Below are 14,138 nucleotides of genomic sequence, written 5' to 3' on the forward strand. Positions count from 1 at the left end.
CCTGTGGCATTTTTTCTTTTTGGTACCTTGCCTCCTTCTTTTTCATTAGTTTTTCTTTTTCTATGAGTTCATTTTTCTGCCACATTTGTTCTTTCTGGAACCCTGAAACTGCCCTCCTGTCACGCAGTTTCTGATGAGCACGTTCTTGATCTCTAGCCAATGTATGGATCATGTCCTCATCAAAGTTTCGCGCTATTTTTTTTCCCTCTTGTTTTTTATTTGTCCTTGCCTGTGGTGCTTGGTAAGGACTTTGAGGCCTGGTGAAATGGAGGTCCTGGCTGAAGTTTTGAACAGAAGTGTTCTGTTGAAACCTCAGATTACCTCCTTTAAGCTCTAGCTGTGTTTGCCTCTGGTGTAATTCCACCGGCTTTCCTTCAAGCAGGAGCTCGTGTTCCTCTTTCACTCGGAGGTATTTTCTTAAGCCACTGTCAGTTGTAGAAACTGACATGTACGTTGAAGTGTGGCTTCTTCCACGGGGTGTACTCCGAAAGGCCATTTCTAACAAACAGTGGAGAAAGTTTTTCTGAAATTTCTCTTGAGCGTGTTTGTATATTGTTTGCTCGTCTGTTGAATGTACTGTCTTGCTTAAACTAATTCCACCCCTATCTAAGTGATTGCATGTGACGTCATTTCTAAAGTCCTTAATGTGTGAAAATTCTAGACTTTGATGTGTGAACGTTGCCGCATTTCTTGCGGTATCCTTTGATTTCTGAACATTCTAAAGGCCCCGCCCACTGTGTAGCTCTGCGTGTATTCTATGTTATGACAATTATTTAAATATGTCGGCAATGTGACTAATAATAATCATAATCATCTCCAATAAATGTCCTTGGCTCTGTAAACCTCCGAACGTGTGGAACACCACAGCATTTGTCAAAAGTGCCGCCTTTCGCGGATTTACAAATACCGTAAAACCCCTATACGGATGTGAAGTGCAATTTCCGAGCGTTCAGGAGCCGATCGAATTTTTCCGATAGGACAAACGGTTGCTGAGTTACGGCAAAAAGCCAGCTGATCAAAGTTCCTGTGATCAGCCGACTCGGCGGTGATATGCTACATTTTAACCAGCTGTTCGGCAAGTAGGGTCATGTGTGGAACTGATAACCCCAAGCCAGGGTTCGGAACGGATCACACGGTTACTGTACCGTCTGTGTTTTAGCCCTGTGTACCCCAAAGCTGCCGTCACCCCGGCCAATGTATGGATCGAGCTAATGCTAATGCAAGCAAGCTAATGCTAACCGCAGCTTTTAGCAGTTAGCATTAGCTTTCCAATTAGCGTTAGCATTTCTGGCTAGAACGCTGTTGTGTTAACTTCTCTTTCCAGGCCTGGAAACAAGAATCATCAAACCATATAAGGTGAGCCATATTTGCTTCATAAAGGAATTGCTTAATATCATAAAGCTTCTAATTTAGAAAAAAAAAAAAAGTTAAATGCACAATGAATATGCTATATTGATAATATATGAAATACGAGTGGTCTAAACTAATTCATATAGGCTCTATAAATAACATTATTTTAATTTACAGTAAAAGGAATAATAAGTGGGTGGTGACAGAACGAAATGAAATGAATTTCCTCCAAAGGGTCGATGGGCTCTCCCTCAGAGATGAGGTCAGATGCTCAGTCATCAAGGAGAGGCTGAGAGTAGAGTTGTTGCTCCTCCACATCCAGTGGAGACAGTTAAGGTGGCTTGGGCATCTGATTAGGATGCCTCCCTGGAGAGGTTTTCTGGGCACGTACGCCAGGAGGAGGCCAAAGTAGAGGGACTGTCACTCAGCTGGCCTGCAAAGTTTTCAGTATTCACACAGGTAGGGAGGTGGCTAGGGAGAGGGAAGCTGCCCTCACAACCCCACCCTTGATTAAGCAGTGGAGAATTGATTATAGTCAAATAAGCATTTTTTTTCCCACCAATATCTAAAGTTATTGTAATTTCTAACACTAAAGAGTGGACAGATATAAAATAAGAATGGAAATGTCATTTATTGTCCCTCTGTGGGAAAATTCCAGTGCAACAGCAGAAAGTGACAGGCTATTTATTCACACAAACACACATACATACATGTGTGTGCATATACAGACCCATTTCAAAAAATTAGAATGTCATGGAAAAGTTGGTTAATTTCCTAATTCCATTCAAAAAGTTAAACTTTCATAGATTATTGATCCAGGGCCCACAATTTAAACAATTTCAAGTATTTATTTGTTTATTTTTACATAATTTGGGCTTCCAGCTCATAAAGCCCACGAAAACAGGATTTCAAAAAATTAGAATACTGTCGAGAAATCAGCCCAAATTTTGCAGGGCATGATTGTTTTAAACTGAGTGTGACACATTAATCATCTACTAAACTCAAAGCACCTGCACAGGTTTCCCCAGGTGTCATTAAATTGCTTCAGCTTGGTTCAAATGTCAGTTCGGTTCAATGTGGGGAATAACTGAGAGAGACTTTTTTTCAATATCTCAAGAACAAAGAAACTGTCACGTGTGTGTTTCAGGACTGTGTTTATCAAACAAATATTTACGAGAACTACAAAAGTCATAAATACAGAAAACATTCTGACACTAGTAATGCATTTAAGACTGGGATTACTGAAAAAAAGACAATTAGACTGTGGTGAAGAATTGTGTGCTAGTTTTGATACTGATATTTTTGATCAGGAAAGTACTGTACAAGCCAATCCAGATCACACATTTAACAAGAATGATTCTGAAAACTTAGAGAGATATTGAACTTTAACTTGCATCAGTTCTTCTAAAGTTAGAAAGTAGTTTTCTTGTGTCAAATGCAGCTATTGATGAACTATTGCAGGAGTTAAACTATTTAATTGGCTCTTTGTCCCTGCCAGTTACATGCAGAACTATATAAGTCATTCCAGTATGTATCAATCCTAAAGTCTTTGCAGCAAGTTCTTGATTGTGAGGTTATCTTGGATCAGACTGATAATTTAAATTGTGTGAATAAACTACTACAAAGAAGTAGTGTTCATACATATAGGTCTTTCTATGATGGGTCATTTTTCAGTGAAAACAAGCTTTTGTGTAAGGAGGAGAGCATTTCATTAACATTGTATATTGATGATTTTGAAATATGCAACCCTCTTGGTACATCTAAATGGAAGCATAAAATTTGTGGCTTAAACTGGATTCTTGGTAATTTGCCACAGGGGTGTAATTCTAACTTGTCTTCCATTTAGCTGGCTGCTTTAATCAAAACCAATGATTTGAAGTGCTATGGTCACAAGAAGGTTTTAGAACCTTTACTTAATGAGCTTGTGATTTTGGAACAAGAAGGGGTCTTTGTGTCAAAATTGGGTAGAGCTGTAAAAGGCACAGTTCAGTGCGTGGTTGCAGATAATCTTGCTGCCCACAGTATCAGTAGCTTTGTAGAAAACTTCACAGGGTCATACATATGTAGGTTTTGTCTGGCAGTTAAAACAGACATTCAAACTACAGAGGTTAGAAGTGGTGCATTTACCCTGAGAACCAAAAGCATTCATGCAGATCACTTAAAAATTCTCGAGGAACGTGAATTGCCAAGTTATCAGGGTGTGAAATCAGCTTCAATTTTATCGCATTTGTTGTATTTTGACATTACCACAGGTCTTCCTCCAGACATTGTACATGACTTTTTTGAAGGAGTTGTTCCTTTTGAACTAGCTTTGTGCCTGGTGTTTTGATTAAGAAAAATTATTTCACATTCGTATCACTGAATGACGCAATAGTATCTTTTAACTTTAAGGGGATAATAAAACTAATCAACCTAATCCAATTGCTCTTAATTTTGAAGCCAAAAAAAGTGTTGGGGGTAATGCACATGAGAATTGGAGTTTGATCAGACTTTTACCTTTGTTGATTGGACACAGAGTGCAACATGGGAAGCCAGCTTGGCAGATCTTAACAGACTTAAGAGACATTGTTGATCTTGTGGTCTGTCCCATTCACACAGAGGACTCTATTGCCTACCTTGACTTTAAGATCTCAGAGCACAGAACAGAATTCCAGGAGGTTTTTCCTAATTGTGACCTTAAACCAAAACACCATTTCTTGGAACATTACCCGCACTTGAGTCGCCAATTTGGTCCTTTAGCAGCCTTATGGTCCATGCGCTTTGAAGCTAAGCATAGCTTTTTTTAAAAGAGTTGCACGAAATATCAAGTGCTTTAAAAATGTCCTCTGTGCCCTTCCAGAGAGACACCAGTATCTGATGGCACATCATTTGCATTCATGTGGTTTTCCTAAACCACATGAAGTTACAAATGTTTCCACAGTAACAACTGATGTTCTTGACAAGGGAATTGTAAATGCTCTCAAACAGAATTTTTCAAATCTGGCACAGTGTGCATGAGTAAAGGTGCAACATTTAATAGACTAAAGTACAGATACGGGATGATCTTGATCCATGGCTCATTGGGAGGATTACCAGAGTTAATTGAAATCATCCAAATGGTGATCCTGGCAAACCAGTTATTCTTTCTGGTCAGAAAACTTGAGGGGTGGTAATTTGAGCATTACAGATCTTACGATCTCAAAACATCATCAGACAAAGAACTGAAACTGGTTGAGCTACAATACCTAACGGACGTGCATCCGCTGGAAGACTACAAAATTAGAGGAATGTGTCTTGGCAGCACGGTGGCGCAGTGGTTAGCACTGCTGCCTCACAGATAGAATACCATCTGGAAGGCCTGGGTTCGATTCCATCTTGGCCCAGGCCTCTCCCTCTCTCTGTGTGGAGTTTGCATGTTCTCCCCGTGCTTGCGTGGGTTTCCTCCGGGTACTCCGGTTTCCTCCCACATTCCAAAGACATGCACTTACTGGGGTTAGGTTAATTGGCTATTCTAAATTGCCCATAGGTGTGAGTGAGAGTGTGAATGTGAGTGTGAAAGGTTGTTCGTCTCTCTGTGTTGGCCCTGTGACAGGCTGGCGACCCTGAACAGGATAAGCGGAAGCGGATGGATATTACTGTGAAAAGATATATCCACGTTTGAGGGTGAGGTAATATAAGATTGTACAAAAAAATGCGTGGTACAACAGATTTTTGTGTTTTTATGGCTGAACTTAAAATACTGTAATATTTTAATAACTACCTTTATTTTTTTTTTGGCCCTCTACAAGCAAATCTCCAAACATTTGACTAATAATGTGTATAAAATATTTTGTAAAGACTTTAAATAGTGACCAGCATTGCTTAGCTCTGTTTGTGCCCTTTTCTCAGATTGCCATGGCAAGTTCAAAACCTGCAAGACTGAAGGTGATTCTAGCAGAGAGCAACACTGAAAAACTGACTCTTCCAAATGACATACCAGACTCTCTGGATGAGCTTCTCAGCAAGGTGAAGGATACCTTTGGTTTAAAGACCAACATCAGATTGCAATATATGGACAAAGACTTTGGTAATGACTTCTTCAACCTCAGCTCAACTTCTAAACTTGAGGACTTGGGAACAGTCAAGGTGATTCAAGAAAAAGCCATTCAAACTTTTGTTGATGTCATTGAAACAGCTCCATCTTCTTCTACAGTTCACTCTGATGACAGCAGTTCTTTAGCCTCAAATGACACTGTGATCCTCTCCTCCCCTGAATCCTTGTCATCGCAAACACAACAATGGCCAGCCAACTTTCCCATTCCCATATTTTCATATCAGGAGGTGGTGAATGAAGAACCTGGTAGAGAGGATTTCAAGGACAGATGGCCTGCTCTGTTCCAACAGAAAGAGGTAGTTATGCAGATTGAAATTAAATGTTTTTAACTTAGACTTTGGGAATGATTGGTGAGTATTTATTTTAAGTCATTTTTTTGAACATACTAAGTTTTATAAGATAAGATAGTGTTTATTTGTCACATGCGCAGTTATACACAGTACAATGCACAGTGAAATGTATTTTGTACCTGCAACCATATATACACACACATATAAATAAGAAGAATAAAAATAAGTAATTCACACTATATACTATACACACTTTTACATGGAATTATAGATAATATTTACATAGTGCAATAATAGTCCAGTTAGGGCTCAGAGTTGAGCAGACGGATGGCTTGTGGGTAAAAAGTCTTCTTCAACCTTTCAGTCTTAGCCCTCAGGCAGCGGTAACGCCGGCCTGATGGGAGCAGGGAGAAGAGAGAGTGTCCGGGGTGGCTGGGCTGTTTTAGGATCTTCATGGCCCTCAGCCTGCACTGCTTGGTGTAAATGTCCTGTAGGTTGGGGAGGGTGGTTCTGATGGGTCCGTTCAGCTGAACGAACCACCCTTTTTAGGGCCACGAAGTCCTGCTTGGTGCAGTTTCCCATCCAGGTGGTGATGCTCCCACGCATGATGCTCTCGATGGTGCAGGTGTAAAAGTTCCTGAGCATCTTGAGTGGGAGCTTGAAGTCTCTCAGCCGCCTGAGGAGGTAGAGACGCTGTCTGGCCTTCTTCACAGTGATGTTTATATGATGAGTCCAGGACAGGTCCTGTGAGATGGTCACTCCCAGGTATTTGAAAGTGTCCACTCCTTCCACCTCAGCACCACTGATGACAAGTGGATGGTAGTCCCTCTGCTGCTTCCTGCTGAAGTCCACGATCAGTTCCTTTGTTTTGCTGACGTTGAGCAGAAGGTGGTTCTCCCGGCACCAGTTCTCCAGGCGGGAGACCTCTCTTCTGTAGGCTGTCTCTTCATTGTGGGAGATCAGTCCCACAACAGCAGTGTCGTCAGCAAACTTGATGATGACATTAGACTCTGACGTGGCCTCGCAGTCATGGGTGTACAGTGTATACAGCAGAGGGCTGAGCACACAACCTTGGGGGGATCCAGTGTTGAGGGAGGATGAGGTGAGGTGACCCACTCGTACCACCTGTGGTCTGCTGGTCAGGAAGCTGTGAACCCACCTGCACAGTGATGGGCCAGCAGCTTAGAGACCAGCCTGGAGGGAACTATGGTGTTGAATGCTGAGCTGTAATCTACAAACAGCACTCTCACATAGTTCCCCTTACCGGTGTCTATGTGTGAAAGGGTCTTGTGGAGGAGGAAGGTTATGGCGTCATCTGTGGATCTGTCTGGCCGGTATGCAAACTGTAGTGGGTCGAGGGTGGTGGGCAGTGAGGAGGTGATGAATTTTATATAAAGAGTCTCTCAAAGCATTTCATCACCACAGAGGTGAGTGCTATGGGCCTGAAGTCATTGGGGCTGCTGGGGTGTGGTTTCTTTGGGACAGGGACAATGATGGACTTTTTAAAGCAGGTGGGAATCACACACAGTTTCAGTGAGAGGTTGAATATCAGTGTAAACACAGGTGCCAGCTGGTCAGCGCAGGTCTTAAGGACACGTCCACTAATACCGTCTGGTCCAGCCGCTTTCCTGGTGTTTACACTTCTAAACACCCTCCTCACGTCGCGCTCCGTCACAGTGAGTGTCTCCGCCCCTCCGGCCAGGAGCGCAGCGGGCTGTCGGCTTCCCGACTCGAAGCGCGCAAAGAAGTTGTTGAGTTCATCAGCCAGAGAAGCATCGGCACTCACTGGGGGTGTGTGTGGTGCTTTGTAGTCCGTGATGGTGCGTAGTCCCTGCCACAGTCCCCTGGAGTCAGACTGTTGTAGTTGCTGTTCTAGTCTGCGGCCGTAGCGATGTTTAGCCTCTTTCACCGCTCTGTGTTTCTCAGATTAATGCAGAGTTCCAGAGGCTCATGGCTCTTCCCCTTGAGCAGACTTCCTTGGCCCAGTTGGACAGGCACTCAAGTCAGCTGATTGAAGTCATCCAGGCCAAAGGAGGAGCAACACGTGCAAAAATGGTTGGCATCATGAGAAGTTATGATGAGGTATGGATATCATCAATAGGGACGCTGAGTGAACTAAGCTATGGTCATTTACTTTTTTCCATTTAAAACAGAGAACTTAAAGTCACTAGTTACTTTCAGACTCTTTGTTTTAATTATCAATACTTGATACACTTTTTGTGCAAAGCTGATATCATTCGAAGAAAAGCAAGTTTGCCTGTCTTATGTATTTCTGCTGCATTTAGTCGTTATAGTAAGTCTGTATTGTGGTTCATTCATGAATTCAATAAAATACACTTTTCTATCCAACTTGCCAGAAACAGTGCAATTTAGCCAAATTTTTGAGCTTCTGTTGCTTTTAAATTTTAAGATTTTTAAATGTTAGACTTGTATCAATTCTATGCTGTAAGATATCTCTTTAATGGCAAATGATATTCACTAGTTCTGGTAGATTGTGCTAAGAAAAAGCCTTAATCTTAACAATACAGTCTAGTTTCACAAATTGAGACTTGAAGGATTAAAATGTGGCACAGGTGGAATTTGCGTAATTTAGAAGTGCAGCATTAAAACCCAGTGGACATGTGGACTGCACATTATGGCATCTGATAGTCCTTTGCTGTTGTGAACAGGCCAAATATATTACTGTTATATCATGAATCTCTTCAGAGATATGAAATATTGATAATGATAACTTTTCTCCAGGTTTTCTCCAGACATTGGGATTCGAAGGGAATGTGTTCTGAAAGGGCTCATCACCTTTGTTGGAGAGAATGCAAAAGACCTTATTAAGGAATACTGTGTAAGTTTTTTAAAGGTTTAAATCTGCATCTCATCCCATTCAGGCAAATGGACAAATTCAATGTCAATTGTTTTTACCTTCTTAAGTTATTTATGGACTGGCTTTTCTAAATGTGAACATCTGTTTGAATACAGGGGGCAGATTTGGTGTCAGAATTATAAATTTAACATGGCCGTGTCCTGCTTAAATCCAGAAATGGTGTGCTTTGCTGTTCAGCAGAGGGCATTCTCTAACTTCATTATCAACTTCATTTCCTGTTTACCAATATGCCAAACAAGTTAATAAGAATATATGTTTTAGAGTCATGCTATTTTGATACCAGCTCCAAAATATCTGACAAGCAACACAAATATGCATTTTGTGCTGAGTTCCACCCTGGATGATCATTGGCTGGATCTGTATTCTGCTTTGATGTCAAATTTAAGAATTTGGTTTTTAAGCTAAAACCTGCAATATGACGGAACATTTATAAAGCTATATACATGCATTATCTTTTCAAAAACATTAAAAATCACCCTTTGAGTTATTCAATTTGTAATGCAACTTCGAACCAGGAAAATTGATCAAGGATATTTCAAATGCCGTAAACCACTCTCTTCAATTCACAAGCTGTACATCTTATATTTGGTGCTTGCATTTACAAGGGTTTTATTTTCCAAATTCTGTAGTGAGAGATTAGTCTTCAAGTTTTACCATATTGTTGACCTCACTACAGGGCAGCAGCAGAGATAATGTCCAGATGGAACTCGAACAACTCACCATGGCAGTGTTTGATTTGGAAGGAGGGAGAGGGATTGAAAGAACCCCCAGAAGACATTGGCATCGTCATTGAGGGAGTGGAGGTGTTGCATGGCCTGATTTCAGTTGCCTCAGAATGTGCCCTGCTTCTGGGTTTGATATATGCCCTTAACCTGGTTTATCCAAAGGCTCTGCGCTTCACATTTGAAGTGTTCCAAAAAATCTTCATGCAGCTTGAGCAGCACAAGATGTCTCCCAAAGTTCAGAATTTGTTTGGAAGACTTCAGACCTCACAGTAAAGACACTGGCATATTGTGCAGCAGCACAGATTACCTCCTGTCTTCTTTGTTTAAACAGAAGAGTGCCATGTTTTGGACTTTTTGAAGTTCTTTTGGGACAGTGTGCATATTAAAGCCACAAGTAATACAGTTTAATGGATAACAATTGTGACTGGTATTTCTGGAGGATGTTTACTGATGAGTATTATCGTTCTGGGAGTAGGTCTTTTTTGTTGTTGACATTTCATAAAGTTAGATGGTTTATCTCTTTGGTATTGTGTGGGAAAAAAAAATACAGGTCAAGACCACAATGAAAGCAAGAGCAATACCTAAAAAATATTTAGGCCAGGAATCCTCAAATCCAGGCCTTAAGTTCCAGTGTCCTGCATGTTTTAGATGTGTCCCTGATCCAGCACACCTGATTCAAATGGCTGAATTACCTCCTCAGCATGCAGTTAAGTTCTCCAGAGTCCTGCTAATGACTTCTATATTTGACTCAGGTGTGTTGGATCAGGGACACATCTAAAACCTGCAGGACACCGCACCTCGAGGCCTGGATTTGAGAATCCCTGGCCTAAATATTTTTTAGGTATTGCTCTTGCTTTCATTGTGGTCTTGAAGATGTTAAAAATAGTCACTCGTGTTAATACGTTTTATGTCAAAAACATGTCCTTAGCAAATGTTATGGTTTAGGAGTGTGGATTTTCTTTTTTAGGAGGACTTGTGTTAAGTCTGAAAAACCTCATTTTTTTCCTGAGGAATACTTCTGGATTCTACAACCTCACACAGGGCAGGGGTGTCCAAGTCTTGTCCAGGAGAGCTACCATTGTGCGACTTTCAGATGGACCCTATTTCGATACTACCTGAATCAAATTCCTGAATTCACACACCAGCAGACATTCAGCTCAGCAGAGGCGTGGTAATGAGCAGTTCATTTGATTCAGATGTGTCGGAGATGGGATGCATCTGAAAGTTGCAGGATGGTAGCGCTCTAGAACTGGACTTGGGCACCCCTGATCTAGCAGGTTGCTGACCAAAAAGGTAAGTATTCAAAAATACAACCCCAATTAAACAGAAAAGCAATATCCCTTATGAAGTTTCAAAAGATCTGTGTAGTATGTTTAAAGCATAATATTTTGTGAAAAACCTGTAAGTTTGTGATGTTTTCACAATAAAATTTAAAATGTTCCATTTGTGCAATGTAGATTTATTTTAACCAAGTTGACTTTGAGTAGCATAAAGGTATTTTACTCCTATTTGGAAAAACTAAAATAACATGCTAAAACACTTTTAAAATATAGCTTACATTTAAATCATTTTAAGTATAATGTGAGTGATAATGTAATTTGGGGTAGTTTTGTTTTGAGTGTTTATTTTGAGTTGACTTTCTATTAAAATTAAGTAAGAGGGATTTAAAATTCTTATTTGCAGTAAAGTAAATGAATTGAGTAAGACTGACTTAAATTTGTCAAGTTAAACTTAATAAATTAAGTTGGATAGTTAATTGAATTACTTGTTACCAATTGAAGCAGTTCAATTAAGTTGGATCAACTATTTTCTTTTTTTTTTTTTTTAGTGTAGGCCTTTCCCCATAACTGCAATAGTAATTGGACTCACTGTTTTTATTATGAACAAAAGATTATATAAACACAACTTAGTTTTGTTAATAAAATCTGAAATGTGTCCCCATTCAGTTTCATCTAATTCAACAATGTCAGTTATATGGCAAAATAAAGACCTTGCCATATAACTGTTGTTGTGAATATTGTAGAAAAACCCCAACAATCATATGACCCCTCTGAGCAAGCACATGGCAACGGTGGTGAAGAAAAGCTTTTTAATAGGAAGAGACCTACAGCAGAGTCAGACTCAGGAGGGGCAGCCATCTGCTGAGACCAGTTGGGGGTAAAATAAATAAAAGTGTGGCTGTCACAGGAAAGCAACTCAGGCTGGGACCGCAGGAGCCCCTCTCACCTGTTGATAAGACACATTTACACCCACCGTTCTAATAGAATCAACTAATTAACTGAATCTTCATGTCTTTGGACTGCATGAGGAAATCAAAACACACAGTGAGAACATGCCAGTCATCAGGTTCAATTCAAAAACCTTCTTTCCTGGAGCTGACAGTGCTAACCACTCTACTACTCCACTAAGACTGTTACAAATAAAGTTTTGAAAAAGTAGCTCACATGCACCCCATAGCATACCATTTTTTGTGCACATTATATTTTGACATATTTTCACAATATCAGCACTTATCAACAAATCAAGAATAAAAATGTCCCTGTTAATTAAATATTTTACAATATTTTAGCTTTTATTCCCAAGCGAGTGTAGGCTGTGCCCTCTGGTGGATAAATTATGCAATGTCGTCACAACTTAGTTGAAGGGTATTTGTTTTTTTTTTTTCTTTTGTTTTTTGTTACTTTTTAAATTCTCATTTATTAAATGTCCAGAGTGTATTTGATGTACATAATTCTCCTTACAATGGAGCTATGAAGATTTATTTAAAAGGCCAACTTTTAAGCTGTGCATAATTTCCTGTCAGTCTCAGATCAGCTGGTTGTTGTGGCTTTTGCTGCCAAACGTGTGATGCTAACAGAGAAATTAGAAAACTTGATTCAAAACTTCAGTGGCATTAGTTAGATATTTCTCTCAGATATTTCTCTTGTTCAAGATTGAGATGGAACTAAAAGAAGAGAAATAAAAGTTCTCAGGTCAGTAACTCAACTTAAAGCCAAAGTAAAAGTTGCTTCCTGTCTTACACAACTATGCTAATTAATACTACTTGATACCTTGTTATCCATAAACTTACTGAGCACTACCTCAACATGACAGACAAAAGAATTTAATTATTCCTTTTTAAAAGTCATCTGATTGACTTTATTATCAGGTCACCAGTAAGTCAGATACAGAGCACAGTGAATGACAAGCTTATAGCGTCACGGTTTGTTGAATCATGTTCAGCATAGTCTCCTGCAAGCCAAATGTATGATAAAGCTTGCTGTCAAGCTCCAGGTAATCTTCCTTTTGAAGCTCTTGGGTTTAAATCTACCTTGTTTTGATGTTTGAACAAAGCAGTTTTCAATGATTCCCTCAAGTGGATGAATGACAGCAAGCCTTATATACCCTGGGGGGAATTTTTTTCTCATACTGAATTAGAGAAGTGGAAGAGAATGGTTGATTGGACACTTTCTAAAAGCAACTAGACAAAGTCAGAGGATGTTTTTGAGCAGAATTAGAACAATGAGTAAAACAGGAATTCTGCAGTGTAATGGCCAGTGTGAGTGCTGTCACGCACAGAACTATGTACCAAATGAAGGCGCTGCCCTTTTGATGCCAGTGTTTAAATTACAGCCAGTTAATGATTGCATTACTCCATCCTCCACTATAAAACTAATCCCATCTAAATAGGGCTGTAATGTGACAGAAAGCCCTAAAAACCAGGGCATTTGCAACAGCAAACCCCACAGGTGGTTACGATATCAAACCCTAGGTGTTTTGAGTAATTGGGTGGAAATCCTGACGCAAGCCACACATAATATCCACTGGAGATAGGACCAAAAGCAGTGCTTCGGCTTCTTCAAAGGCTTTGGCAGGTGTGCCCGGATCAGCCTCCAGCATCAGCTACTCAGCACTGGGGTGAAGCTGTAGCAGCAAGAGGTCAAACTAGGCCTCTTGGTTGTTTGATGCTATAGAGAAAATTGGTTTACTCCTCATGGAGCATTCATTAGTTTTTACTGGCACATCACACCTCATAAAGCATGTTTTGATCTCTACTCATCGTGTGGAGTGAAGGGCATTCTCTGTGTTTTGGCCCATTTATAGTTAATCTGGTTTTACCCAGAACATTTATGCATGTTCAAATTCAATAACTTCTGTTTGTGTGATGAGCTTCATCTACAGGATGCTTCTAACCGGTGAACAAACTGAACTGGGTCCACGCTCAGAAATGTCCATTTCTGTCTCCACATGTATTAATTTTAGTGTTGGATTTTAAGGTTGGATTAGTTAATTTGAATGAAAAAAGACTCAGCTTGTATAGAAGTCTATGAGAAAGCTGCACTTGCTTCCCTTGCTTCCATGGATCAGACTTGTTTGTCCAGCTCATCCCCACAGATGCTCGATTGGATTGCAATCTGGGGGAATCTGGATGCCAAGTCAACACCTCAAACTTGTTGTCCTCCTCAGACCATTCCTGATCCATTTTTCCTTTGTGGCAAGGTGCATTATACTGCTGAAAGAGGCCACAGTCATCATGGTATACCGTTTCCATGAAAGAGTGTATATGGTCTGCAACGGTGCTCAGGTATGTGTCAAAGTAACATCCACGTGGATGCCAGGACCCAAAGTTTCCCCCAGTAGAACATTCAAAGATAAAATGCTCTTGAGAAAGCATTTTAGTTGTATGGGAATGTAACCAGCAGCCTACAGATTGTAACCATGCTGATGAGAGTGGTGCAACCAAAGCAACACAATGCAGTTGTGGTGTATAAACAAACTGGAAGACACTACACCCTTGTTTGCTTGATGGTTGACTCATGACTATTAAGATTAGCCATTGTAAC

At 40.3% G+C, this 14,138-nt stretch overlaps 1 protein-coding gene across 3 annotated transcripts; it reads left to right on the forward strand.

Annotated features, from left to right (window-relative positions):
- Positions 1 to 274: 274 nt before the first annotated feature.
- Positions 275 to 10,674, forward strand: LOC115788393 (uncharacterized). 3 transcript variants are annotated; one of them, XM_030741397.1, is made up of 5 exons: positions 275 to 1,356; positions 5,218 to 5,718; positions 7,639 to 7,794; positions 8,455 to 8,551; positions 9,267 to 9,882. In XM_030741397.1, exons 2-4 carry the CDS (start codon positions 5,224 to 5,226, stop codon positions 8,539 to 8,541), a joined length of 738 nt encoding a protein of 245 aa, XP_030597257.1. In that variant the 5' UTR covers positions 275 to 1,356; positions 5,218 to 5,223; the 3' UTR covers positions 8,542 to 8,551; positions 9,267 to 9,882. The 3 variants fall into 3 exon arrangements, with proteins under 3 accessions (XP_030597257.1, XP_030597256.1, XP_030597254.1); XM_030741396.1 differs by lacking the exons at positions 275 to 1,356; positions 9,267 to 9,882 and adding an exon at positions 10,283 to 10,674 and having other exon boundaries at positions 5,140 to 5,718; XM_030741394.1 differs by lacking the exon at positions 275 to 1,356 and having other exon boundaries at positions 5,140 to 5,718.
- The last annotated feature ends 3,464 nt before the right edge of the window (positions 10,675 to 14,138 follow it).

The sequence above is a fragment of the Archocentrus centrarchus genome, chromosome 11 (genome assembly GCF_007364275.1).
Source record: "Archocentrus centrarchus isolate MPI-CPG fArcCen1 chromosome 11, fArcCen1, whole genome shotgun sequence".
Classification (NCBI taxonomy): Eukaryota; Metazoa; Chordata; class Actinopteri; order Cichliformes; family Cichlidae; genus Archocentrus; species Archocentrus centrarchus.